The 26,175-nt window shown below is 43.4% G+C and overlaps 1 protein-coding gene across 1 annotated transcript in view; it reads right to left on the minus strand.

The window, feature by feature from the left end:
* The window catches only part of LOC143794044 (transmembrane channel-like protein 1), a 256,399-nt gene that overhangs the window by 40,606 nt on the left and 189,618 nt on the right, over nucleotides 1–26,175 (minus strand). The window contains exons 15-19 of the mRNA XM_077280943.1: nucleotides 24,400–24,467; nucleotides 22,204–22,443; nucleotides 13,742–13,867; nucleotides 12,779–12,857; nucleotides 12,598–12,703 (exon numbers count right to left, since the gene is read on the minus strand). Coding sequence (XP_077137058.1) covers nucleotides 12,598–12,703; nucleotides 12,779–12,857; nucleotides 13,742–13,867; nucleotides 22,204–22,443; nucleotides 24,400–24,467 — 619 coding nt within the window. The remainder of the gene's footprint in view (nucleotides 1–12,597; nucleotides 12,704–12,778; nucleotides 12,858–13,741; nucleotides 13,868–22,203; nucleotides 22,444–24,399; nucleotides 24,468–26,175) is intronic.

Here is a 26,175-nt window from a genome sequence, read left to right on the forward strand (position 1 = left end):
CATTCTGGCTTTCGCCCTATACTATCAGATACTAAACTGCATTTGGCCTACTAGTGTGGTTAGGCCCTTGAAACAGTGTCTGCTGCTCTTGGGTTTGCTACTCCACTGAACAAAGCAATGCCGCCTGTTTAGTCCTGTTACCAATTTTGAACTGCATGTAGCCTACTTTATTCTTTGGCCCTATATCTGTTTCCTCCTCATCCTGCCCATTGCCCAGCCACTGCTAAATGAGTCTGCTGGTACATTGACCTAGACCACTACATTCCCCTTGTACTCTACACAGCCAGAATCTGTCCCTGCTGAAAGTAAGGTTCCCCTTCCCGCATGTTATACCACCTTACACAGGGACAAAGAGGAAGGTGCAGATGAAAGTGCAGGTTCCTTCATCAGGTGGGGGGGCATACTCGTTGGCGACGTCACTGGCACAGGGCCCCTCAGAGTACGCAAAAGTGTCGCTGCTGGTGGGAGGCGCCCCCGCCATGCAAACACACCGCCGTACTTTGAGGGGCCCTGTGCCAGTGGCAATGCGAACGAGTGGGCCCCCCCCCTGCTTGCTCAGGATCACAGCACTTGCAACTTTTAAATACTTACCTTTCCCTGCAACACCGCCGTGACGTAGTCCGCATTTCCTGGGCCCACGAAAAACTTGAGCCAGCCCTACTCCCCCCACAACTTTCCCCCAATTCCCTATGCCCAACTATTATTATACAGTTAATTAAGATTGGCAAGCTTCAGAAACAAGAATGGATGTTTTTGGCATTAAAATGGGCACTGTAGGTGTTTTCCTGGCCTCCACTCACTGCCGACTATGCTTCCCCATTGACTTGCATTGGGTTTCGTGTTTCGGTCGATCCCCGACTTTTAGCGATAATCGGCCGACTGCACTCGACTCGACTCTGGACAAAATCGGGTTTCCCAAAACCCTACTCGATCTTAAAAAAATGAAAGTCGCTCAACCCTAAATACAAGGCCTCAGCGAGCCATCCTTTTTAGAGACAAAGAAAAACCCAGCTCCTAAAGGTGATGAAGAAGGACGAATATGTCCCTTTTCCAGGGACTCCTTAACATACTCTCGCATGGCAGCATGCTCAGGTACAGATAGGTTAAACAAACGACCCTTTGGAAATTTACTGCCTGGAATCAGATCTATGGCGCAATCACACTCTCTGTGGGGAGGGAGAGAACCAATTTTAGGCTCTTCAAAAACATCCCCAAAATCCGACAAAAATGCCGGAACCTCAGAGGGAATAGATGACGAGATAGAAACCAAAGGTATGTCCCCATGAGCCCCCCGACATCCCCAGCTTAACACAGACATAGTTTTCCAGTCCAGTACTGGGTTATGAGATTGCAACCATGGTAATCCAAGCACTAACACATCATGTAAATTATGCAACACGAGGAAGCGAATCATCTCCTGATGGTCTGGAGTCATACGCATAGTCACTTGCGTCCAGAACTGTGGTCTATTACAAGCCAGAGGTGTAGAATCAATACCCTTCAGAGGTATAGGAACTTCCAGAGGCTCCAAATCAAACCCACAGCGCCTGGCGAAGGACCAATCCATGAGACTCAGAGCGGCGCCAGAGTCCACATAGCCATCCACGGTAATAACTGATAATGAACAAATCAGAGTTACAGACAGAAGAAATTTAGACTGTAAAGTGCCAATAGAAACAGACTTGTCAACCTTCCTAGTACGTTTAGAGCATGCTGATATAACATGCGCGGAATCACCACAGTAGAAGCACAAGCCATTTTTGCGCCTATAATTCTGCCGCTCGCTTCTTGACAGAATTCTGTCACATTGCATTTTCTCTGGCGTCCCTTCAGAAGATACCGCCAAATGGTGCACGGGTTTGCGCTCCCGCAAACGCCGATCAATCTGAATCGCCATTGTGATGGACTCATTCAGACCTGTGGGCGTAGGAAACCCCACCATGACATCCTTAACGGCATCAGAAAGGCCTTCTCTGAAAATTGCCGCTAGGGCACACTCATTCCACTGAGTAAGCACAGACCATTTACGAAATTTTTGGCAGTATATCTCAGCTTCATCTTGCCCCTGAGACAGGGCTATTAAAGCTTTTTCAGCTTGAATCTCCAAATTAGGTTCCTCATACAGCAACCCTAAAGCCAGAAAAAACGCATCCACATTGAGCAACGCAGGATCCCCTGGTGTCAATGAAAATGCCCAATTTTGAGGGTCACCTCGCAGCAAAGAAATCACAATCTTAACCTGCTGAACAGGATCTCCAGAGGAGTGAGGTCTGAGAGAAAGGAATAATTTACAATTACATTTGAAATTCAGAAACCGAGATCTATCTCCGGAAAATACCTCTGGTGTAGGAATCTTAGGTTCAGAAATAGGAGTACGTATAACATAATCTTGTAAATTCTGAACCTTCGTAGCAAGATTATTTAAACCTGCAGCCAAACTCTGAGAGTCCATCCTTAAACCGGAGAGGTCAGAGCCATTCAAGGATTAGAAGGAGAGAAAGGCAAGGCTGTAAATAGAGCAGAAATACAACTGAGCCAACTAAGTAGCAAACATGTGAGGAAAAAAAAAATAAAAAATCTACAGACTTCTTTTACTCTCCTTTCTTCTGCCAATTACTTTAACAGTGGCCGGTCATACTGTCATGATTCCCCAATGGCATGGGAACATCAGAAACACAAAATAACAGACTAGCCCTCGGGTGATGGAAACTCAAGCTGACCGTGACCTAAATCTACCACACAACTAACAGTAGCCAGGAAGCATTCCTACGGCTGCCTAGATGCCATGCGCCAGCCGGAGAACTAACTACGCCTGGAAGAGGAAGGAACAGACCTGGCTTACCTCTAGTGAAATTCCCCAAAGATGATAGTAGCCCCCACATATATTAACGGTGAGTTCAGAGGAAAAGACATACACAGTATGAAGGTAGATTTAGCAAAGCGAGGTCCACTTACTAGATAGAGGAAGGATACAAAAGAGGACTTCACGGTCAGCTGAAAAACCCTTTCAAAAACCCATCCTGAAATTACTTTAAGACTCCTGTGTCAACTCATGACACAGGAGTGGCAATTTCAGTCCACAAGAGCTTCCAGTAACAGGAAATGACAAACTGTAAACTGGACAAAAAATACAAAACAAAAAGGACAAGAGTCCACTTAGCTGATCAGCAGACTGGTAGCAGGAACATGCAACTGAAAGACTCAGGTTACAATGATGACCGGCAAGGAAGTGACTGGAGAGCAAGGCTAAATAGGGAACTCCCAAAACTGATGGAAGCAGGTGAGCTGAGGCAGAAAAGAACACACAAGTCTCCAGTACCACCAGCCACCACTAGGGGAGCCCAAAAAGCGGATCACAACACACTCCCTTTTCTGACTGTGTGTGTATTTATATATATATATGAACTTATATGTATATGAACAGGGTAGTAGGAATATATATAAACAGTGGAGGAAATAATTATTTGATCCCTTGCTCCCTTACTGATTTTGTAAGTTTGCCCACTGACAAAGACATGAATAGTCTATAATTTTAAGGTAAATTTTTCGATTGGATTGAGTTCTGGACTTTTACTTGGCCATTCTAACACCTGGATACATTTACATTTATTTGTAAACCATTCCATTATAGATTTTGCTTTTTGTTTTTGATCATTGTCTTGTTGGAAGATAAATCTCCGTCCCAGTCTCAGGTATTTTGCAGACTCCAACAGGTTTTCTTCAAGAATGGTCCTATATTTGGCTCCATCCATCTTCCCATCAATTTTAACCATCTTCCCTGTCCCTGCTGAAGAAAAGCCCAAACCATGATGCTGCCACCACCATGTTTGACAGTGGGGATGGTGTGTTCAGGGTGATGAGCTGTGTTGCCTTTACGCCAAACATATCGCTTGGCATTGTTGCCAAAATGTTCGATTTTGTTTCATCTGACCAGAGCACCTTCTTCCACATGTTTGGTGTATCTCACAGGTGGCTTGTTGCAAGCTTTAAACAACACTTTTTATGGATATATTTGAGAAATGGCTTTCTTCTTGCCACTCTTCCATAAAGGCCAGATTTGTGCAGTGTACGACTGATTGTTGTCCTATGGACAGACTGTCCCACCTCAGCTGTAGATCTCTGCAGTTCATGCAGAGTGATCATGGGCCTCTTGGCTGCATCTCTGATCAGTCTTCTCCTTGTTTGAGATGAAAGTTTAGAGGGACAGCAGTGTCTTGGTAGATTTGCAGTGGTATGATACTCCTTCCATTTCAATATGATCACTTGCACAGTGCTCCTTAGGATGTTTAAAGTTCTGGAAATCATTTTGTATCCAAATCCGGCTTTAACCTTCTCCACAACAGTATCACGGACCTACCTGTTGTGTTCCTTGGTCTTCATGATGCTCTCTGTGCTTCAAACAGAACCCTGAAACTATCACAGAGCAGGGACATTTATATGGAGACTTGATTACACACAGGTGGATTATATTTATCATCATTAGGCATTTAGGACAACATTGGATCATTCAGAGATCCACAATGAAATTCTGGACTGAGTTTGCTGCAGTGAAAGTAAAGGGGCCGAATAATATTGCACGCCCCACTATTCATTTTTTGAATTTCCACAAAAATGTAAAATAACCAATAAATTTCATTCAACTTCACAATTGTGTTCCACTTGTTGTTGATTCTTCACTAGTGTTGAGCGATACCTTCCGATATTTGAAAGTATCGGTATCGGATTGGATCGGACGATATCCAAAAAATATCGGATATCGCCGATACCGATACCAATACAAGTCAATGGGACACAAATATCGGAAGGTATCCTGGATGGTTCCCAGAGTCTGAAGGAGAGGAAACTCTCCTTCAGGCCCTGGGATCCATATTCATGTAAAAAATTAAGAATAAAAATAAAAAATATGAATATACTCACCCTCGGACGGGCCCTGGACCTTAGCGGTGCAACCAGCAGCCTCCGTTTCTAAGAATACAGTGCGTGAAGGACCTGCGATGACGTCGCGGTCACGTGAGCGGTCACATGAGCGGTCACGTGACCAATCACAAGACCGCGACGTCATTGCAGGTCCTGTACACTCACTGCATTCTTAGGAACGGAGGCTGCCGGTTGCACCGCTAAGGTCCAGGGTCCGTCGGAGGGGTGAGTATATCCATATTTTTTATTTTTATTATTTATTTTTTACATGACTATGGATCCCAGGGCCTGAAGGAGAGTCTCCTCTCCTTCAGACCCTGGGAACCATACACTGGGAACTTCCGATTCCGATATCACAAAAATATCGGAACTCGGTATCGGAATTCCGATACTGCAAATATCGGCCAATACCCGATACTTGCGGTATCGGAATGCTCAACACTATTCTTCACCAAAAATTATGTTCAAAGCATGATATGTGGGAAAAGGTTGAAAAGTTCCAGGGAGCCGAATACTTTCGCAAGGCACTGTATATATACCTAATGCCCTGTTCGTATAGATAGCATTGTGCCTTCAGTATACAGCATATATAGAACAAGACTTACAGTGCTTCTATCACTTTATGTTCTATTCTTGCTGGAGGTATCATTATCATTCTGTGCAACCAAAGACTTTAGGGCTAAATAAGCCAGAAAATGCTTAGAATAAGAATGCTATGCGACTCCACATGACATGTGACATTTGAATAGTAAACCTCTTATCCTTCTTAATATAGTCAATGGAAATATTGCACAGGTATAGTGGCCACCAATAATTACAACTTATCTGAAGGTACTATATATTGGGTTGATTTATTTTAGAGTAACACTGTAGTAATTGCAGTAAATTTACATGTCCCACCAATTAAAAATCTCTAGCTCACTCATTTATGTACTGGCTGCATGGGAATGCACTGGGGAACAATGTATTAGAGACAAAAACCATCATCTATATGAAATGAAACAGTTTAAGCTTTACTTCTTTCTTTGTTAAAATCAAAGTAAAATCAATCAGATGCACAAGGCAAAGCCACTGTGACTCTTTTCAGGCTAATATGGCCATTAGTTATAACAAGAAACGCATCTAAGGTGGTTTTGTCTTGTACATTGTATTGATTCTGAATTGTTTTTAATAAAGAAAGAAAAAAAATCTTGAATTTGTGATGCTAGTTACTTCTCATGTACATACACTGAGGTAGAGAAGTCAAATGTTCTGGGGTTAGTACCAAGAGAGCAAGCAGAAAACCAAGGGGAAAGACAAAGGCGTAAGTCAGGTCATGGTACGGGGTCAAAATACCAGGATATATATGATTAAAGCAAAAGGACAAGACAAATGAATAGTCAGAACATGGTGCAATGGGTCAGGCAGCGGAAGATCAGAATTCAGTACAACAGAATCAGGCAAGCACTCACAAGGAAGCACACGCTATCTCTGGCAGGGATCAGAGGCAGACAGCTCAGTTAAGTAGCTGGGCAATCTCCAGAACACATGGGGAAAGCCAAGCACCACCCAGTCATAGGGTTAACTGGCAGGTTCAAAGCATTCAGAAGCCGTGCGGTGGTCGCATTAAGAGCCGCTATGCCGGGAGGAAATGAACTTTATTTCTCCCAGCAACTTCAGGCTTTCAGTCATAGGAGTGGGCTGTCGTGGTTTCAGTCACTATTCAGTGCATAGTGAGCAGTGGCTGTAATTATGCCTAGACTCTGATTGACAGCTGTCACTAATACTGAACTGACTATCAGTCAGCACTGGCGCATTTGCACTCAGTCTTCACTGAACCCTTGGCGGCCCACCCCTATGACTGAAAACCTGAGGCTGCCGGGAGGACTTAAGTTAATTTCCTCCAGACAGTGAGGCTCTTAGCATGGTGGCCACACGGCTTCAAAATGCTTTTAGCCTGCAAATTAACACCATATCTAAAGGTTGATAGGATGATTTTACATGACAGGTTCAATTTAAAGCTCATTTTCTAGGTTATAGATCACTGCGGCAGACTAGCTGTGATGATCTAGCATATGCAGTGCTTACAAGCTCTTTTTAATAAAGTTTGCAAGGGCTGATCTAAAGCTGGCTGAAATGCTGGAACACATGATCAAGCCAACTTTATTGTCACTATCTTCTGGCACTTATTATCTCTGTGCTCCTCCTATGCTACAGCATCAAACAGTGCACAGTTTGGACCAGTATTACAACCATGTCACTTGTCCAAAAGGTCAATCTGCAGCAGTGCATTGTCGCCAAGCAAACAGGGAGCTAAGAGGCAAGGGAGTAGTGTTCTCCTGAAAAAAGTAACATGACAAAACCCATTTATAGGTTTATAAACCCCTACTATAGTTTATACTTGATTTTGCATTAAAAAAATTGGATTTGTTCATCTTAAAGGTAAAATATTACCAAATGATCTATTGTTATGTAACACAGATGCATAAGATTAGTCTAAAGGTACCGTTACACTAAACGACTTACCAACGATCACGACCAGCGATACGACCTGGCCGTGATCGTTGTTAAGTCGTTGTGTGGTCGCTGGAGAGTTGTCACACAGACCGCTCTCTCCAGCGACCAACGATCAGGGGAACGACTTCGGCATCGTTGAAACTGTCTTCAACGATGCCGAAGTCCCCGGGTAACCAGGGTAAACATCGGGTTACTAAGCGCAGGGCCGCGCTTAGTAACCCGATATTTACCCTGGTTACCATTGTAAAAGTAAAAAAAAAAAAACAGTACATACTCACATTCCGATGTCTGTCACGTCCCCCGGCGTCAGCTTCCCGCACTGACTGTGTCAGCGCCGGCCGTAAAGCAGAGCACAGCGTTAACTAAATCGTTATGTGTGAAGGTACCTTAAAGAAGTTGTCCACTACTATAACCTTTTTTTTTTTTTTCATAAATCTTGCTATTATGGGCCACTGAAAACATCTACTGTGTTTATTTTAGCAATATTACCTTTTATCATGCTGTAGCAGCACATCTTTAGTGCTGGATTCAGCTCTCATGGGGTTAATCGACAACTTCCTTTCTCCTGAGTTACTGTGCTCTAATACTACAAGTTCCATGATGCATTGCACTGCTACTAAGCACGAACCTAGCACACCCACTCCAAAACACACCCAACCCCTCCCTCCTCTCCCTCCTCTATCTTCAAAAAGATTTGTGATGTCATTTCTGTCCAACCTCCTCTTTTACATTTGTCCAACCCACACTCCATTACACAGATTGATGGATGGATGGATGGATGGATGGATGGATAGATAGATAGATAGATAGATAGATAGATAGACAGACAGACAGACAGACAGACAGATAAATAGATAGATAGATAGATAGATAGATAGATAGATAGATATGGGATAGATAGATAGATAGATAGATAGATAGATAGATAGATAGATAGATAGATAGATAGATACAGATATATCTATATATCTATGTCTATTTCCATACATATGTCCATATCCATGTTTCTAAACCCCTTCACCCCCTGGAGCTTTTTTGTTTTCGTTTATCGCTCCTCTTCTTTCCAGAGCCATAATTTTTCCGTCAATATGGCCATGTGATCTTTTGCGTGACAAGTTCTACTTTTGAACGACACCATTGGTTTTACCATGTGGTGTAGCAGAAAATGTGAAAAAATTGAAAGTGCAATGAAATGGCAAAAAAGTGCAATCCCACACTTGTTTTTTGCTTGGCTTTTTGGCTAGGTTCACTAAATGCTAAGGCTGTGTTCACCCGTTACGGATCTGATTGCAGATCCGCAGCGTTTTTTGCTGCACTGAATTGCATCAAATCCGCAGTGTAGTGTACAACCAATGTAAGTCTATGGGAGCCGCAGACTTGTTGTGCACATGCTGCGGAAAAAAGCTGCACCAAAACCACACCAAGAACTGCATCAAAACTGCACCAAAAACTGTATCAAAACCGCACCAAAACTGCAAAACTGCACCAGGTTTTGATGCAGTTTTTGGTGCAGTTTTGATGCAGTTTTTGGTGCAGTTTTGATGCTTTTTTTGGTGCGGTTTATGCGCGGTTTTAATGCCGTTTTTGGAAATAAGTAAATAAACGGAAAATGTGCATGATTTGAATGGAAACATGCATGAAAAAACGGATTCCAAGGCCGGACTCATCATTTCACAGCTCAGTTTCATACGATTTTTTGCCGGATCCGTCGCTGTGCGTTTTTTCGCACAGAAAAAACGTTCCTCTGTATGTGTTTTCCATCCGGCGGAAACAGCTTTTTTGACGGATCCGGCAAAAAACGGATGAAACTCTATGAGAAAAAAACGGATCCGACGGAAAAAAATGGATCCGTTTTTTTCAAAACTCGCCAGATTGTGCCTCACGGCAAAAACCTGATGTGTGAAAGCTCCCAAATATATGGATAGATACATCTATGTATCTATAGATATATCTATAGATAAATATATCTATAGATAGATATATCCATAGATATATAATAGAAAGGCCGATGTTTCTATAAGGCTACTTTCACACTTGCGTTTTCCGCAATCCGTCTTTTTGGGAAAAAAATGGATCCTGCAAATGTGCTCGCAGGATGCGTTTTTTACCCATAGACGTGTATTAGTGAAGGATCGCGACGGATGGCCACATGTCGCGTCCATCGTGCAACGGATGCGTCGTGTTTTGGCGGACCGTTGGCACGTCCGTCGCGTTTGCCATTTTCTACCGCGCATGCACGGCCAAAACTCCGCCCCCTCCTCCCCGGACTTCAGAATGGGCAGCGGATGCGTTGAAAAACTGCATCCGCTGCCCACGACGTGCACAAATTTCACAACGTGCGTCGGTACGTCGGCCCAACGCATAGCGATGGACCCGTGCCGACGCAAGTGTGAAACAGGCCTTAATGAGCGTTTAATTTAATAAAAAACTGAAAAAAACGGCGTGGGCTCCCGCGCAATTTTCTGCGCAAGAGGGGGAAAGCCGACGGCCAGGGGCCAATATTTGTAGCCTGCTATGAATATCAGCCCGCAGCTGTCTGCATAGCCTTTACTGGCTATTAAAATAGCGGGACCCCCCAAAAAAGATGACGTGGGGTCCCCCTATATTTTATAGCCAGAAAGGCTATGCAGACAGCTGCGGGCTGATACTCATAGCCTAGAGAGGGGCCATGGATATTGGTCCCCCCCCTGCTACAAATACCAGTCCGCAGCCACCCCAGAAATGGCGCATCTGTAAGATGCGCCAATTCCGGCACTGAGGCTGGTTTCACACTTGCATTTTTGGACGCTGCGTTTTAGCGCTAAAAAACGCATGCGTTTTTTTTCCTATACTTAACATTAAATACGCATGCGTTTTTTCGCATGCGTTTTGACGCGTTTTCGGCAACGCATGCGTTTTTGTACGCGCGCATTCATTTGCAGAAATGCAACCTGTAGTAATTTTTAGCGGCGTTTTTTTGCCGCAAAAAAACGCATGCGTTTATTTGCGGCAAAAAAATGCATTGCTGTCTATGTAAACGCATGCGTTTTTAAGCACATGCGTTTGCGTTAAAAACGCATGCGTTTTTATAGAAAAAAACAGAAAAAAACCACTGAAACACCACCCACCACCATCAGGGTGATAAAGGGATCCAAACCCTAACCCTAACCCTACCCCTAACCTCACCCCTAACCGTTTAATGAACATTTTCTGACAGTCATAGTGCCACGATATTTCAGTGCCACGTATTTCAGTGCCACGTATGTAAGTGCCACGTGCCATGTATATAAGTGCCACGTATGTAAGTGCCACGTGCCACGTATGTAAGTGCCACGTATGTAAGTGCCACGTATGTAAGTGCCACGTATTTAAGTACCACGTGACACATATTTCAGTGCCACGGATTTAAGTGCCACGTATTTCAGTGCCACGTGCCACGTATTTCAGTGCCACGTATTTCAGTGCCACGGATTTAAGTGCCACGGATTTAAGTGCCACGTATGTAAGTGCCACGTGCCACGTATTTCAGTGTCACGTATTAAAGTGCCACGTATTTCTGTCACGTTTACGGTTAGAGTTGATGTCACCGCTCTATAGGACCCTCAGTGACACACTGACAGGAGGCAATGGCTCCTGCAGTGTATCACTGAGGTTACTAAAGTTCACTGGTCTCACTTTATGGCAAAAAGCTGCGTGGGAACTTTCTCATACAGCATGCCATAAAGTGAGACTAGGGACTATTTTCTCACAGGGGCGTAGGAATACATTGTGGGGAATACATTGTGGAAGGATACCTTCCTCCCCTCATTGTGTTCCTGGTGCCCCTGATAGGTGGTTGCGTCAGCTGATGCTCCTGCTCTCCACGGGAGATCGTCGTGGGACACTCGTTTTAATTGGATTTCTGCGGATCAGGGAGTATAGTGTTTGTTTATTATTTTAATATTTTTTACAGATGACAATGGCTTCGGGGAACAAAGTGACAAGTGATGGTGAGTATGTACTCTATGTTTTATGTACTGTATGTCTATATGTATGTACTGTATGTATGTATGTACTGTATGTCTGTATGTATGTACTGTATGTATGTACTGTATGTCTGTATGTATGTACTGTATGTATGTACTGTATGCGCATGTAGTCGCATGTAGTCGCATGTCGTCGCATGGCGCATGTCGTCGCATGGCGCATGTCGTCGCATGCAGCATGTCGTAACATGCAGCATGTCGTCGCATGGCGCATGTCGTCGCATGCAGCATGTCGTCGCATGCAGCATGTCGTCGCATGGCGCATGTCGTCGCATGGCGCATGTCGTCGCAAGGCGCATGTCGTCGCATGGCGCATGTCGTCGCATGGCGCATGTCCTGTATGTGTTCTATGTATGTATGTACTGTATATGTTTTTTTTTTTTTTTTTTTACATTCAACACATTAGCCGGATGATGGGACTACTACTGTCCCATCATTGGCTAATGTGTCACTCACTGTCACTGTAGCAGGCAGAGCCCGATGGGACTTGTAGTCCCATCGGACATGCCTGCACACAGAGACAACGCCGCCGCCACCACCACCACAGAGCCACCTTCAGCACCGGCCGCAGCCGCTGCCACAGCACCGGCCACCGTGGCGGGGCCGGCCGTCGACGCACCAGCGGCCGCCGCCAGGGCACCGGCCGCCGACGCACCAGCCGCCGTGGGACCGGCCGCAGCCACGGGATCAGCCGCCGCCGCAGCACATCTCAGCAAGCAGATCCCAGCACCAGACACCTGCAGTGCACAGCCCCGCCCGCCCCCAGCAAAGCCCCGCCCGCCCCCAGCACAGCACAGTCCCGCCCACAGCCCAGTCACTCTTGAGTGACTGCTAACTGTGCGGCTGGGACACGCCTGTTACTGACGTCACGTCAATTTCCAGACTCTGGAAATTGATGTGACGTCGGCGGAAATTAGCGGTGGCTGCAGCCTGGGGGTCACGTGACCCGGACTCAGCCACCAGCATAGCGCCGCTCACAGGGGAAAAAGGCAACGCAAGGTATGTACACAATTCATCAGGGGCCCCGGGGGGATACATTGGGGGGTTAATTGAAAGTAGTGGACAACCCCTTTAAGTCTGAGACCTTGAACCACCACTTATTTCTAGAAGAAAACTTTTTAGGAGAACTCAAATCTCTTTCCACATCTCAGATTTCCCCCATTTACGTCTGAAGATTTACCGGTGGAATTATCTTTTGGTTTGAAGGGATCTTCTTGGGCTTCGGCTGCTTTCTCTGCTGCTTTCTCTGCTGCCTTTTTATTTCTCTTCTTATTTTCTTCCGCTTGCTGCAAGACATATGAAATCACCATAAAACAGTCGACACACAGTAAAAGTAGTGTACGTAAAATGTTTCTACTTACACTTTGCAGTTTCTTCTTCAGTTCCAGAATTGCCGCTTGGTAGCCTTTTGATGTGGCATTAAGGTAATATATACTCATGCTAGATAAAAGATAAATGAAAGTCATAAATAGGCTAAAGACCTCTTATTCATAAATAAAACCTAATATGGTAAAATCAATACAACCCTTGATGAGATTGTTAAAAGATGGGTCAAGATGTAATAGTTATTATAACCTTGTTATGGCTCATTTAGCCCTAGTCTCATTATGAAATGTAACTAATAAGGATTACCAGGATTCTTGTCTTCAAGACTCGCTTCATCCATGTAGGCTGTGTCTATATTAAAACTCCTTTGGGTCCTGCACCCAGTTTTCTCCAGCAGTCCCATAAATAAAATGAGGTGCACAAGCTCAATCTCCATACTGATATGGTTAAAATAGCCTATTTCTTTCTTGAGATCCTTGGAAATCTAAGCAGTCAGGTCCTTAGATTTCAGGAAATGATCACCTCTCTCGTGGTTAAGAGATTATATTCAATCTTCAGGGACCCCTTTTAATGCTCACTGGTGCAAAAAATAGCTAAACTTGACAATAAATGGGTTTTCTCATAATTAACAGTGGGTAGAAATGCAAAGTTCTTGTAAAAACAAGTAATTAAGTAATTTTCAAGTTAAACTCTAATTAAAAAATCTTTTCTGTTCTCAAAAACAGAGGAATGTTTAATTTAATTTTATAGTATACAACTTGTTTCCTTGGTTATTGGCCTACTCTGCAGTTGATCAGTGGTGACCACTTTTCCAGCTCTAATAAGCCCTTTGCTATACAGTTTGCAAGCACTTGTCTGAAACTGAGCCCTCCACCTTCTTGACAAGCAGGAAGTGGGAAGGCAGAGAAGTGGGGCGCTCCCGAAGATAGATAATGAGAATAACCCTATAATCATATCAAATATTTATATACATCTTACCTTACCACTATTGTACTTACACCATTAGCAAAATGAATGGTAGAATTAGTCCAGGGTTGGAAGCGTAGCTAAATACTTTTGCAAACCATGAGGGGAAATCATAGAGTAAGGTCTCCTGTATGACTTCAAACATTCGTTGCTTTCCACTAAAAAACAGATGTATCAGTAAATCACACACACATACACTACATGTAGGTTAGGCTAGGTTCACACTAGTGTTCTGAGTTTTGTTTTTCAAGCAGGAAATATATGTTACATTACAGACACTAACTGCACCCCAATGATTATGATGAGGTTTGTCAGTTTGCTCTTATGGTGTTTATCATTTCAAGAATAGCACGGAATGTTTTTTTTTACTGATTAACATGACAGCATCTGCAGCCTTGCAGATGGAAGCCATGATGCAAATGTGATCAAAGCTTTATGTTTCCTAATGCAATTACTTCTATTTGATGGATTATTTAGGTCAAATGATATATTATCAGCAAAGCATATTATATTAGGAGCCAGGGTCTTATAGCAAACTTTTAATTGCCACCTCATTCCCAAGGCTGGGCCCTCCATCTGTATTGCATGCAACACCTCTCCTATTGAATCTCCAGTGAGCCTTCTTACAGTGATGACTGAGAGCACCAGGCAGCACCACAGGAGGGCCCTATGCTGAAAAGCAGTGAAGAGGAGAAGAACTGCTGGAGACCCAGCAATAAAGTACAGTATGTTCTTCTTGTCTGTATAAGTGATGAGCTTTTTTCTAGTTATACAGTATTATTTTATCACACTACAGATTGCATACTAGTAGGGACACAATCTGAAAACTAGATATAGATACAAGAAAGACAAAGAGAATAACGCCACAAATCTACTAGATTTTCTATTGTGTGCTATATATTTTTGACCCATTTGGGATACTAGGTGTGCTGTTCTGTCTCCACACCCGCCACCTCTAATATACGACAGAATATTATGGTGACAGATTGTCGCTAAAGAGTAAATATATTACACAAATGATTTTCAATTACAGTTTCCATAAAAATATCATATCAGTACTGTGGTGAAAGATTATTATGTTTATGTGCATGACAGCACGGAAAACACTGCCTCTGATCAGCGGTAAAATCATTACCACTGATCAGACAGCCACAGATCCTATGCTGTCAAATGACAGCGTGAGCCCACAACTCAGACAGTAGGCATCGGCTGATGGAACAACTGCTCCCATTAGCCTACGCCTGCTGCCGCTATTAACAGCGATAGCAGGTGGTGGCTCATGGAAGTATTCATCAGTCTGCGCTCTAAATAATTAAAAACAAAAAATGGCATGGGTTCCCCTATATTTTTGATAACCAACCAGGCAAAACTGACAGATATAGGCGGCAACCCTCAACAGTCAGCTTTAGCAAGATAAGTTATCAAGAATAGAGGGCTCCCCACACATTTTTTTCCCAGCCTAAGAATACATCCCTCAGTTGTCTGCTTTAGCTTGGCTGGTTGTCAAGAATGGTTGGCACCACACACTTTTTTATATTATTTATTTAAATAACTAAAAAACAATGTGGGGACCCCTCTATTCTTGATAACCAACCTCGCTAAAGCTAACAGCTGAGGGTTGCAGCCCGCAGCTGTCAGTTTTGTCTGGCTGGTTATCAAAAATACAGGGGCTTTTTTTTCAATTATTTAGAGCGCAGGGGCCAGCTGATGAATACTCTCATCAGCTGCCACCTGCTCTCTCTGACTTGGCTGATGGAAATAGTAGTCCCATCAGCCGACACCAGTGACCAGAGTTAAACTTTAACCTCCAATCACAGCTGCGGGCTGTGAGGCAGTGACCGGAATCATATGTAGGGGTCGCTATGTGTCCCCAAGGATGTGCACAGAAGCATATTGAGGCCGCAAGAGTGCATTGCAGTCACAGGCATAGCTGTGATTGCAATGCAGAATAAAAGTGTTGGTCTTGGGCAAGCTATTTGTCCAATTCAGATTTAGGAAAACCTGCCATGGGCTTTTATGCCTGAAACGGACTACAGGAAGGTAGTGGAGTGGTCTGTTTCCATCCTAGGTGGGTTTTCCATGTGGCCTACGGCCACAGGTTCCTTGTACAAGAATACACGGTGGTGCAGTCGCCCACGGCAACAAATCTTGGTTACGGACTGTATTGGTTCCCGGCTGTGATCCGAAGGATATCCCTTTTGTTTTCTATCTTTGTGAGTATGCTGAACATAAAAGAGGCTTTGTTTTTGAACTTACCTGTGGTCACTGCCTATCTATCACACTGCACCAACTCCGCTGCACTACAGGGCTCACACTGTCATTTGACAGCATGGGAACGGCAGCTGTCTGACCGGCGATAATGATTTTGCCGCTGAGCTGAGGCAGTGCTTGCCACACTGTCATGCATATGACAGCACGAGAAACACCCAGTGTTCAGGGGGGGGGGCGAACATGAACAGTAAAAAGGACTTCCTGGTGAAGTCCATGCCCGAACAGTAGGGCTCTCTATTTCCAAGCTTTGAAACCACCACTGTGTTATGTTTGGAATTGAAAAAACAACAAATGTCGGCGGTGATACTGTTGCAAATCACGTACGTCCAAGAGGATGTCAAAAAAACACTTCAGGGAAAACATCTCCAACGTTTTCCTAATTTTTTTTCCCTTCAAAACGCTTTGTTTACATACCCTCTATGTTAAATATACTTTTTTGAGGAGGATTTTGGAGAGTAACCAGTCCAAAAACTCCACAAAAATACCTTGGATCATCCTAGTTAGCTTTAATAAATCCACAGCTGTCCAGGTGTTGCAGAAGCAATGTGAATGCTAAAAGTGTGTCTACTTTATGGTTATGAGATACTGATGTGAAATATATTGTAAGCAGTAATGAGATGAGCCATCTTTCTGCTTTTCTGTTTGTTTTGTCTGCTTGTTTGTATCAATTAGTCCTTTGCTGCTTGTGTCTGAAGATTTACACTTAGGGTACTGTCACACAGAGCAATTTTGATCGCTACGACGGCACGATCCGTGACGTCGCAGCGATCGTATGATTATCGCTCCAGCGTCGTAGACTGCGGTCACACGTTGCAATCATGGCGCTGGAGCGATGCCGAAGTCCCCGGGTAACCAGGGTAAACATCGGGTTACTAAGCGCAGGGCCGCGCTTAGTAACCCGATGTTTACCCTGGTTACCAGTGTAAACGTAAAAAAAACAAACAGTACATACTTACATTCCGGTGTCTGTCCTCCGGCGTCTCAGCTTCTCTGCACTGTGTAAGCACAGCGGCCGGAAAGCACAGCGGTGACGTCAGACGTCACCGCTGTGCTCGCTTTCTGGCTGGCCGGCGCTCACAGTGAAGAGAAGCTGAGACGCCGGAGGACAGACACCGGAATGTGAGTATGTACTGTTTGTTTTTTTTACGTTTACGCTGGTAACCACGGTAAACATCGGGTTACTAAGCGCGGCCCTGCGCTTAGTTACCCGATGTTTACCCTGGTTACAAGCGAACACATCGCTGGATCGCTGTCACACACAACGATCCAGCGATGTCAGCGGGTGATCAAGCGACGAAAGAAAGTTCCAAACGATCTGCTACGACGTACGATTCTCAGCAGGATCCCTGATCGCTGCTGCGTGTCAGACACTGCGATATCGTATGGATATCGCTGGAACGTCACGAATCGTACCGTCGTAGCGATCAAAATGGCACTGTGTGACAGTACCCTTAGTGATGAGCGAATATACTCGTTACTTGAAATTTATCGAGCATGCTCGGGTGTCCTCCAAGTATTTTTTAGTGCTCGGAGTTTTAGTTTTTCTTGCCGCAGCTGAATGATTTACATGTTAGCCATCATAAGTACATGTGGGGATACCCTAGCAGCCAGGCAACCCCCACATGTATTTATGCTGGCTAACAGATGTAAATTATCCAACTGCGGCAAGAAAAACTAAATCTCCGAGCACTAAAGAGTACTTGGAGGACCCCCCGAGCGTGCTCGAGAAATCTTGAGTAACGAGTATATTCGCTCATCACTATTTACACTCTGAATAGTAAAGTGTTGGAATAGAATATGTTGGTGCTCTATGATAGCGAAAACCTCTGGAAATATTTTAGCTTTCCTTTAGTTCCTTGAATATTTTACTTCAGCAGCATAGTGACCTCTAGTGGCATAAAGTTCCTATACAGTTTAATCAGTGGACTGAATTTTTACATTGTACACTGCACAAATTCATTAATAGACCTGTATTTTATCATGTTTGAATACATTAAATTGTATGAATTAAGAAAGCAAAGTCAAATAAAAACCCTCTTTCTTGTTCTATTCACAATGTGCAATTTTAGAGGCACTTTCTTATGCAAACACACTGCATTAGGCATTGTTACAACTATTTAATATTTTATATGTATACTGACAGCAGGATTAAATATACTGTATATGACTACTAGTCGGTTGAGTTCTAACCAACTATCATTTTAGCAAATGCCAAATATTACAAATATATATATATAATTTGTATACTTAAATATGTAGTCTATGTGTGTATATAAATCACACACATATTTAGTTGCTAAAACGAATAGGCAGGATCACTCTGTGCCATATTAATTTCTGCTCTATACAGATTAAGGGTACGCTCACACTTGCGTATTAAACAATTTTTCTCATTCGCATCCAGAAAACTGGGACGATTTTTTCTCACTTGTCATCCGTGTGCAATCCATTTTTTTACTCAACAGCTATTAGACATATACAGGACCATTTATAATTTCCCATCTTACAGAATTGTAATATATCCGTTCGAATCAGATTCCGCTCTGACGATCCATATGGCATCCAATGTTTTTCTCAGACCCATCAGATTTCAGAGTGATATCGCAGATGCTGTGATTTTTTTTTCCTCAAACCGAATATAGCTGAGAAAAAATATGCAGATCTGCACTGCTTCATAGAATAACATTGAGTGCAATCCCTTTTTGCACTCGTCCGACTTATATGCTAGTGTGAGCGAACCCTTAAGCCACATTCACACGTTCAGTATTTGGTCAGTATTTTACCTCAGTATCTGTAAGCCAAACCCAGGACTGGGTGATAAATGCAGAAGTGGTGACGTGTTTCTATTATACTTTTCCTCTGATTCCTCCACTCCTGGTTTTGGCTTACACATACTGAGGTAAAATACTGAAAGTGTAACTGCGGTTTTAGGAGACCTTGCATCATAATGTCATTGTCGACTGCTATCTCCTCCATCCTCGTCCTCCTCACCTCTCCAAACAACTTTATGAGCAGAGAGTAGACATGAGAAATCGCGCAAAAAATTCCATTTGGGCAGATTTGCTTGAATTTCGCTTGCAGATTTGACTCCAAGCATATTTATTTCAAACCCAAACTACCTTGATTGCTGTAAGAGCAGAGAAGGTTTTTTTTAAAAAAAACAAAAAACAACAACTATATACTCACCTTTCTTCATTATTTCTTATGCGCGTCATGCCACCTCTGATACTTCCACTATTCCTAGGTGCCATTCCGGCAATGAGGCCAATCTGAGGCCTACGCGGATCAGTCAACCCCTCCCCCACCACACACACACACCCTTACCAATCAGAGCCTAAGACTTTCCTCACTGCCAGAGTAGAGCGATGGAAGAACAGAGGAACGGGCAGGAGAACCGGGAGTTCTGGCAGCAGAAGCGGCCGGAGGAATTGTAAGTTTAACATTATTTTAACCTTTTCCCGACTCTCAAGAGAATCTAACAATATAGCTGTTTCTTGAACTGATTCACTAATGTCATTTTGTACCTGAGTGAGCTGAATATCTGTGTTCACTAAAAACAGATTTTACTCATGAACAGTATAGTAGGAGAAAGAAGCAGATTTCAAATATAAGATATATTACAAGGATTCTTATTTTCATGTGTACTATTGATTTATGAAAAAAAAATTATCTCTCTTGGGAGTCTACAGACTTTAGAGGTTCTTAAGTGAAGAACCCTTTTCATAATGTCTATATACCCTGATCAGGGGAGCTTTCTGATATTACAACCCCTTTATGTCATACATGACTTTAAGGGGAATCTGACAGCTGCTGCCCAATCAGTGGACAGGATTTATCTGGCACTGGCAGTATGATTCCAACCATACATGTTTAACTATGAAATGCTATTGTATTTCAGAGAAAAAACATAGTTTAAAAGCCAACCATTTCACTTCTGGAGTGGCAGTTCTCTTCCCATAGACACACGCAGGGAGAGACCTCTTAGTCAATGGCAGCGGATGGGGCTAGTAAACCATGTTTTACTCTGAAACACCGAGGCGATTCAGAGTTAAACATGTATGGCTGAGATCATACTGCCATGGTCTGATACATGCTGCCCATGGTTCAGGTTCAGGTTCACTTTAATCTGCAGCTGTGAAGTTTGCTTTAAAATGTTTTTGTTTTCTGCTTTCACAAAAGAACACTGTGGGCCACTTCTTACAAAATCCATCAACCTACTACCACCCTTTTTATTTTACCCATTCCCCCTGCCTATAGCCTAGGGCACTTTCGGTATCAAATTAAGATAGAATGTTAGAGGTGGAATGGATCTCCTGGGTCATCTGGTCTAACCCCTTGTTCAAAGCAGGATTCACTAAATCATCCCAGACAGATTTCTGTTCAGCCTCTGTTTGAAGACTTCCATTGAAGGAGAACTCACCACCTCTCATGGCAGCCTGTTCCACTCATTAATCACCCTGTCAAAACGTTTTTTCTAATATCTAATCTGTGTCTCCTCCCATTCAGTTTCATCCCATTGCTGATACAAAAACACATTTGCTGTGACTTTATCAAAGGCTTACTGGATTAAGATGTGCACAATTCATTTTTAAGAGGAGTACGCTTCTTAATAAATTGGGCTCATCTATGGTCATCTCTTTGATAGAAAATCAAATCTAAGCTAGCCATGAACCAGAGTAGATTTGTAATATAATTTATGCTAATATCTAATGTAAATTTGAGTCGCCCGCCAGGGCCAGGAGATACTTGGTACCAGGTCCGGTACTTAAAGGGGGATGTCACGGTGGCGGCGACCCGGTCTGTGTTCGTGACGCCACCTGTGGTATTCGGTCAGTGGGGACCAACACTGCTTAAAGGGGTCCTCTGGGGTTATGTTATGGCAGCTAAGATGGTATAACTTCCCACAGGTGAAGTTGGGTCCCCAGGGTTCCCGGTGTGTAGATGGAAATGGTGGGTGGTGCAATAAGAAACGGAGGACACAGGTTTGCAGTCTCTTTACCTGGCTTACTGAAGGCTTCAGGCAACTGCAGTCCAGGGCACCAGATCACAGGTACAGGCAGGGTCCGGACGGCTTAGAAGCAAATTCAGAGTCCCCTTTACCAGGTGGAGTTAGAAGCCTTCCTACCCGCGCTTTGGTGTAGTCCCTAGCTGCCTGTGGCTTCTATCAAGGTCCCTACAGTTCTCTCTGTCCTCCTTAAAGGTGGGACACGAACCGATATGACAGGTGGTTTGAGCCTTTTTACAGGGTCTCTATCATGACCTGGGCTCTATGCGCCACTGTGTCTCCTGGGTATTAGGGCAGACAGGTTACGTGTAGTCCAGCTGTCCTGCCAGTTTCTGCTCTGCCTCCTAGAGTCCGACACAACCTTTGTCTTCTGGCTACCAGAATCTGCACTCTGTAGGGAGGTAGCCCAGTCGCAGCTATTCTCCCCAGTTGTCACTCTCCTGTGCTTCGTTCTCCTGCACGCTCTCTACAATATGTTCTCCTTTCTCTGTGCTCTCTTTCTCCAGGAGCAGCAGCACCTCTGGTTGCATGGCCCTTTCAGTCCTTCTGACTGCTCTCTTCTCTTTTTGTCTGGAGCTGCAGACTCGCACGTCTACTCAGCTATACTCCTTTCTTACCAGCTCTGCCTAAGCTGAGGTTCCATGACAAGCTCCTCTCTGGCAATCTCTGAAACCTGAAAACCGGTTTCAGCGCTTCCCCTTCTGGCCTGGAGTGTGAACATGTTGCATGTTTGTGTATACCTGATAGAGAAGATCCTCCTTCGCTTCCAAGTGTGACATCACTCTCCCCATAAGCAAAAGCAATGCCACTGTAATAACCAGGACCTTGGGGTGTTACAAATTCGTCTGGACATGGGAGGCCACACACCTTCATCTACACCTTTTAAAAGAAAGTGCCGTGATAGGTGGAAAAGGGAGAATATGCTAATTAGTCTGCAAATAGGTTATTCTGCATATTTTCTCACTTTTTCACGTACATAATATTAACTTTACACCAGAGTTTAGACTTGAATACAGTAGTTCTGTGTTTTCATGTGTAAATGTAACTTTCAAAAGGTATCCCGCTATCACTGCTTCTGGCTGGCACAGGTCTACTGTGCCCTTGTGTCAATTTCAGCGCTGGTGACCTAATTATGTAATAGGGCCATGATCTAGTAAGTGAGCAAATTTAGCATGTTTATCAAAGGGTAAAATACAAAGTTCTAATTAAAATATTCACCTAAATGGCCCACAATCAAAAGAAGGTTGGATGGAAACAATTGTATAGATGACTGGCAACATAGCCAGGAACAGGATGAAGAGCAGCATTGCCATGTAGAAGTTGTTTGATCTGGATGCCTTAAACACTCTTGCATGGGGAACATTGCAACACATCACTGCCCAGCACTGTAGATACATGGATGTATGAAGGCGGAACACATTAATGGCCGGAAGGCATGGCGCATAAAATGACCCCATCCTAAAAGAAAATACATGAAAATATGAATTATTCATAATAAAAAATATCATATATAATTTGCTTTTGAATGACAGATGAGATAAATCATTCACATGTATTACAGTAACACTATTGGATTATTTGGCCCATCAAGTCATTACCATTATGCTACTGCTATAATGCCTTTCTCCCACTTCCCAGCATGCATTGCACTTGCCATAGTAGCCCTTTATGCAGTTTCACAGATAGGAGAGCAGGAGCAGAGAGATAAATATCCCTCCTGCTTTCTGTAATCTCTCTCAGTACTATATATCTGCAGCTAGAAACAGATTACATTTAACAACAGATAGATATAAGCAAGATAGAAGAAAGATATTGAGCTGCTGGAATTTTTAAGTGATTTTTCAGGGGTAAGACAACATTTTTTAAATATTTTTTTAAATAGCTTGCGTTTGTTTACCACTTTATCAAAAGAGATCAAGTTGTATGAAATTAAAGTGAGCATTTAAAGGGCCACTGTCACCCCCTCCAGCCGTTATAAACTAAAAGAGCCACCTTGTGCAGCAGTAATGCTGCAGTCTAACAAGGTGGCTCTTTTAGTTTTTGATTCAGTTATTCCCTCAATAAAGCGTTTTAAAATTTGTACAAAATAACCTGTCCTTAGACCTGGAGGCGGTCCGAAGCTTCCTCGGTGAATCTCCCAACGGCCGTCACTCTTCTCTTCTGGGGATGTGGTCGCCGCCCCCTGAGCGCTGTTTCTTCTTAAATCCGGCGCCTGCGCTGTGCGTGCCTGCCTGGGGCAGGCGCAGTCTTCATTGTCCGTCATAGGTCAGATGCAGGGTGCCTGACTGCGCCTGTGCCGGCAGTGCGGCCACCCTGTTGCTGAATCCCCGCCCCACACTGTGTTATTCATTATGCACAGTGCGGGGCTGGGGTTCCTGGGCATGCGCACTGCGCTGTTCAGACGCTTCCCCAGCTCAGACGCTCCCCCAGCTCAAACGCTCCCCCAGCTCCCCCGCCTTCCAGCGTTGTTATTTGCGGCTGCTTCATTCCAAACGCTGGCAAGGAAACCTGTATATTACGGCAACGCTGGAAGGCGGGGGACCGGGGGAGCGTCTGAACAGCGCAGTGCGCATGCCCAGGAACCCCAGCCCCGCACTGTGCATAATGAATAACACAGTGCGGGGCGGGGATTCAGCAACAGGGTTGCCGCACTGCCGGCACAGGCGCAGTCAGGCACCCTGCATCTGACCTATGACGGACAATGAAGACTGCACCTGCCCCAGGCAGGCACGCACAGCGCAGGTGCCGGATTTAAGAAGAAACAGCGCTCAGGGGGCGGCGACCACATCCCCAGAAGAGAAGAGTGACGGCCGTTGGGAGATTCACCAAGGAAGCTTCGGACCACCTCCAGGTCTAAGGACAGGTTATTTTGTACAAATTTTAAAACGCTTTATTGAGGGAATAACTGAATCAAAAACTAAAAGAGCCACCTTGTTAGACTGCAGCATTACTGCTGCACAACGTGGCTCTTTTAGTTTATAACGGCTGGAGGGGGTGACAGTGGCCATTTAATCTTGGGAAAATTGGAAAAAATTTAACAAGTGAGGAGTTCAAATTGCCAAATGACTAACATAGGAAGCCCCAAAAAATAAATATAAAATGTAACTTTTATTATAAATTATTAAAACAACACAAACACCATGTGTTGTTTTAATCGTTTATAATAAAAATTACATTTTATATTTATTTTTGGGGCTTCCTATGTTAGCCATTTGAGCATTTAATCTTTTCAGTTTTATATGGTATGTATAATGCAAAGAAAATTTATTTTTTACCACATTTTAGAAACCTGTTGTAAAAGAATGTGGTTACATTGAATTCATAAAGAGGTATATAGAATGCTTAATACACGGAAACCTAAAATTTGGGGGGTTATTGCAGTGATCATCAAGACTTGTAACACAATGCACTTACCAAATCATTCCTTGGTTAAAAATAAGCCCCAACACATTACCACTGATATCAAATTCACAGTATGAAGGCTGAAATTATAAATAAAAATCATGATGTATAAATTCATAGAATGTAATATTTACCAGAAGAGCACTTACAGGGTAAATTAGCATTTAAAAAGACAACAGAACGTTTCATCCAACTGGATCCAAGTATAAAAGTTGGGGATCCAGGTAAAGCTGTTAAATTTGATAATAATTGCTTTGATAAAAAGGACATTTAGACTGACATGTAAGAGTTTGGGCAGCTCTGGTCAAAATCACTGCTATTGTGAACAGTTAAGCAAGATGAAGATGAAATGATCTCTAAAAGGCCTACAGTTAAAGATGACACATTTCTTTTGTATTTTAGGGGAGAAAAAAAATCTATATATATATGATGACAACATCTTTCACATTTTAAAAATTACAAAAAGGAAAGTGGGCGGATGTAAAAATTTGGGGATCCTGCATGGTAAGTACATAGTAGAACCCCCTTTTGAAAGTATCACAGCTTGTAAACGCTTTTTGTAGCCAGCCAAGAGTCTTTCAATTCTTGTTTGAAGGAATTTCATCTATTCTTCCTTGAAAAATTCTTCCAGGTCTGAGAGATTCCTGAGTCGACTGCAATCTGCAATTTTGAGATTTTCAATGATGTTCAGATCAAGGGCCATTGTAAAACCTTCAACTTGTGCCTTTTGAGGTAGTCTAGTGTTGATTTTGACATGTATTTAGGATCATTATCCATTTATTCCCAATTCCATTGGCAGCAACTAGAGATGAGCGAATATTTCAATGTTCGGTTAGGATTACAATCACAGATTTAGCAATATTTGCCAATTAATTATACGAATATTCGCAGAATATCACTCATGTCAATAGTAGGCAAAAAGAAACACATGCACAACACCTTATAACAGGCCCAAATGCTGCCAAAACACATCAAATGAGGGACAGACACCAGGAAAGTGGCCTCAATTCACCCACAGTACAAATTATAGCATGGCACTGCAGCAATCAGCCAGGCATGAGGCATCGGTGCCTGGGACACCATTTACAGCTTTCAAGTGAACGTCACAGTAAGATGAGGTAGATGAGGGATCAGTGTAGGCCTCCTTTGCTAGGAGCCCTGATACCACATGCAACAACTCTACCTGCCTTCATGCTGAGCCACACTCAAGTGACACAAATATCAATTTCGTAGATTAACATTGTCAGAAAAATTTAAGGATAGTAACATGGGTAGTTGAGTCCAAAGTAGAGGCCTGACGGTCTTGGATGCCTATTGCTACAGGCAACACGCATGAAGGAGACCCAACCAGGAGTCTACACATTTTCAAAAATTACTGGCTGACACTACCAAAGTGGTATCAGTTTCATCACAGTACAAATAGTATAATATGGACTGACAGGTCTTCCACTACCCCCAATCCAGCAGATGGACACCCAACCAGGAGTGTTCACATTTCCAAAAATTATTGGCAGACAATACCAAAATGGCATCAATTTCACCACAGTAGAAATAGTAAAAGAGGGACTGACAAGTCCTCCACTATACAGAATCCAGCAGATGAACACCAAACCAGGAGTGTTCACATTTAAACAAATGAGGGCCTTACACCACAGAAGTGGAACAAATTTCACCAGAGTAGACATAGTATAATAGTAGAAATCATAAAATAGGGACTGACAGGTCTTCCACTACACCTAACCCAGCAGATGGACAGTTGGACACCCAACCAGGAGTGTTCACATTTCC

The sequence above is a fragment of the Ranitomeya variabilis genome, chromosome 1 (genome assembly GCF_051348905.1).
Source record: "Ranitomeya variabilis isolate aRanVar5 chromosome 1, aRanVar5.hap1, whole genome shotgun sequence".
Classification (NCBI taxonomy): domain Eukaryota; kingdom Metazoa; phylum Chordata; class Amphibia; order Anura; family Dendrobatidae; genus Ranitomeya; species Ranitomeya variabilis.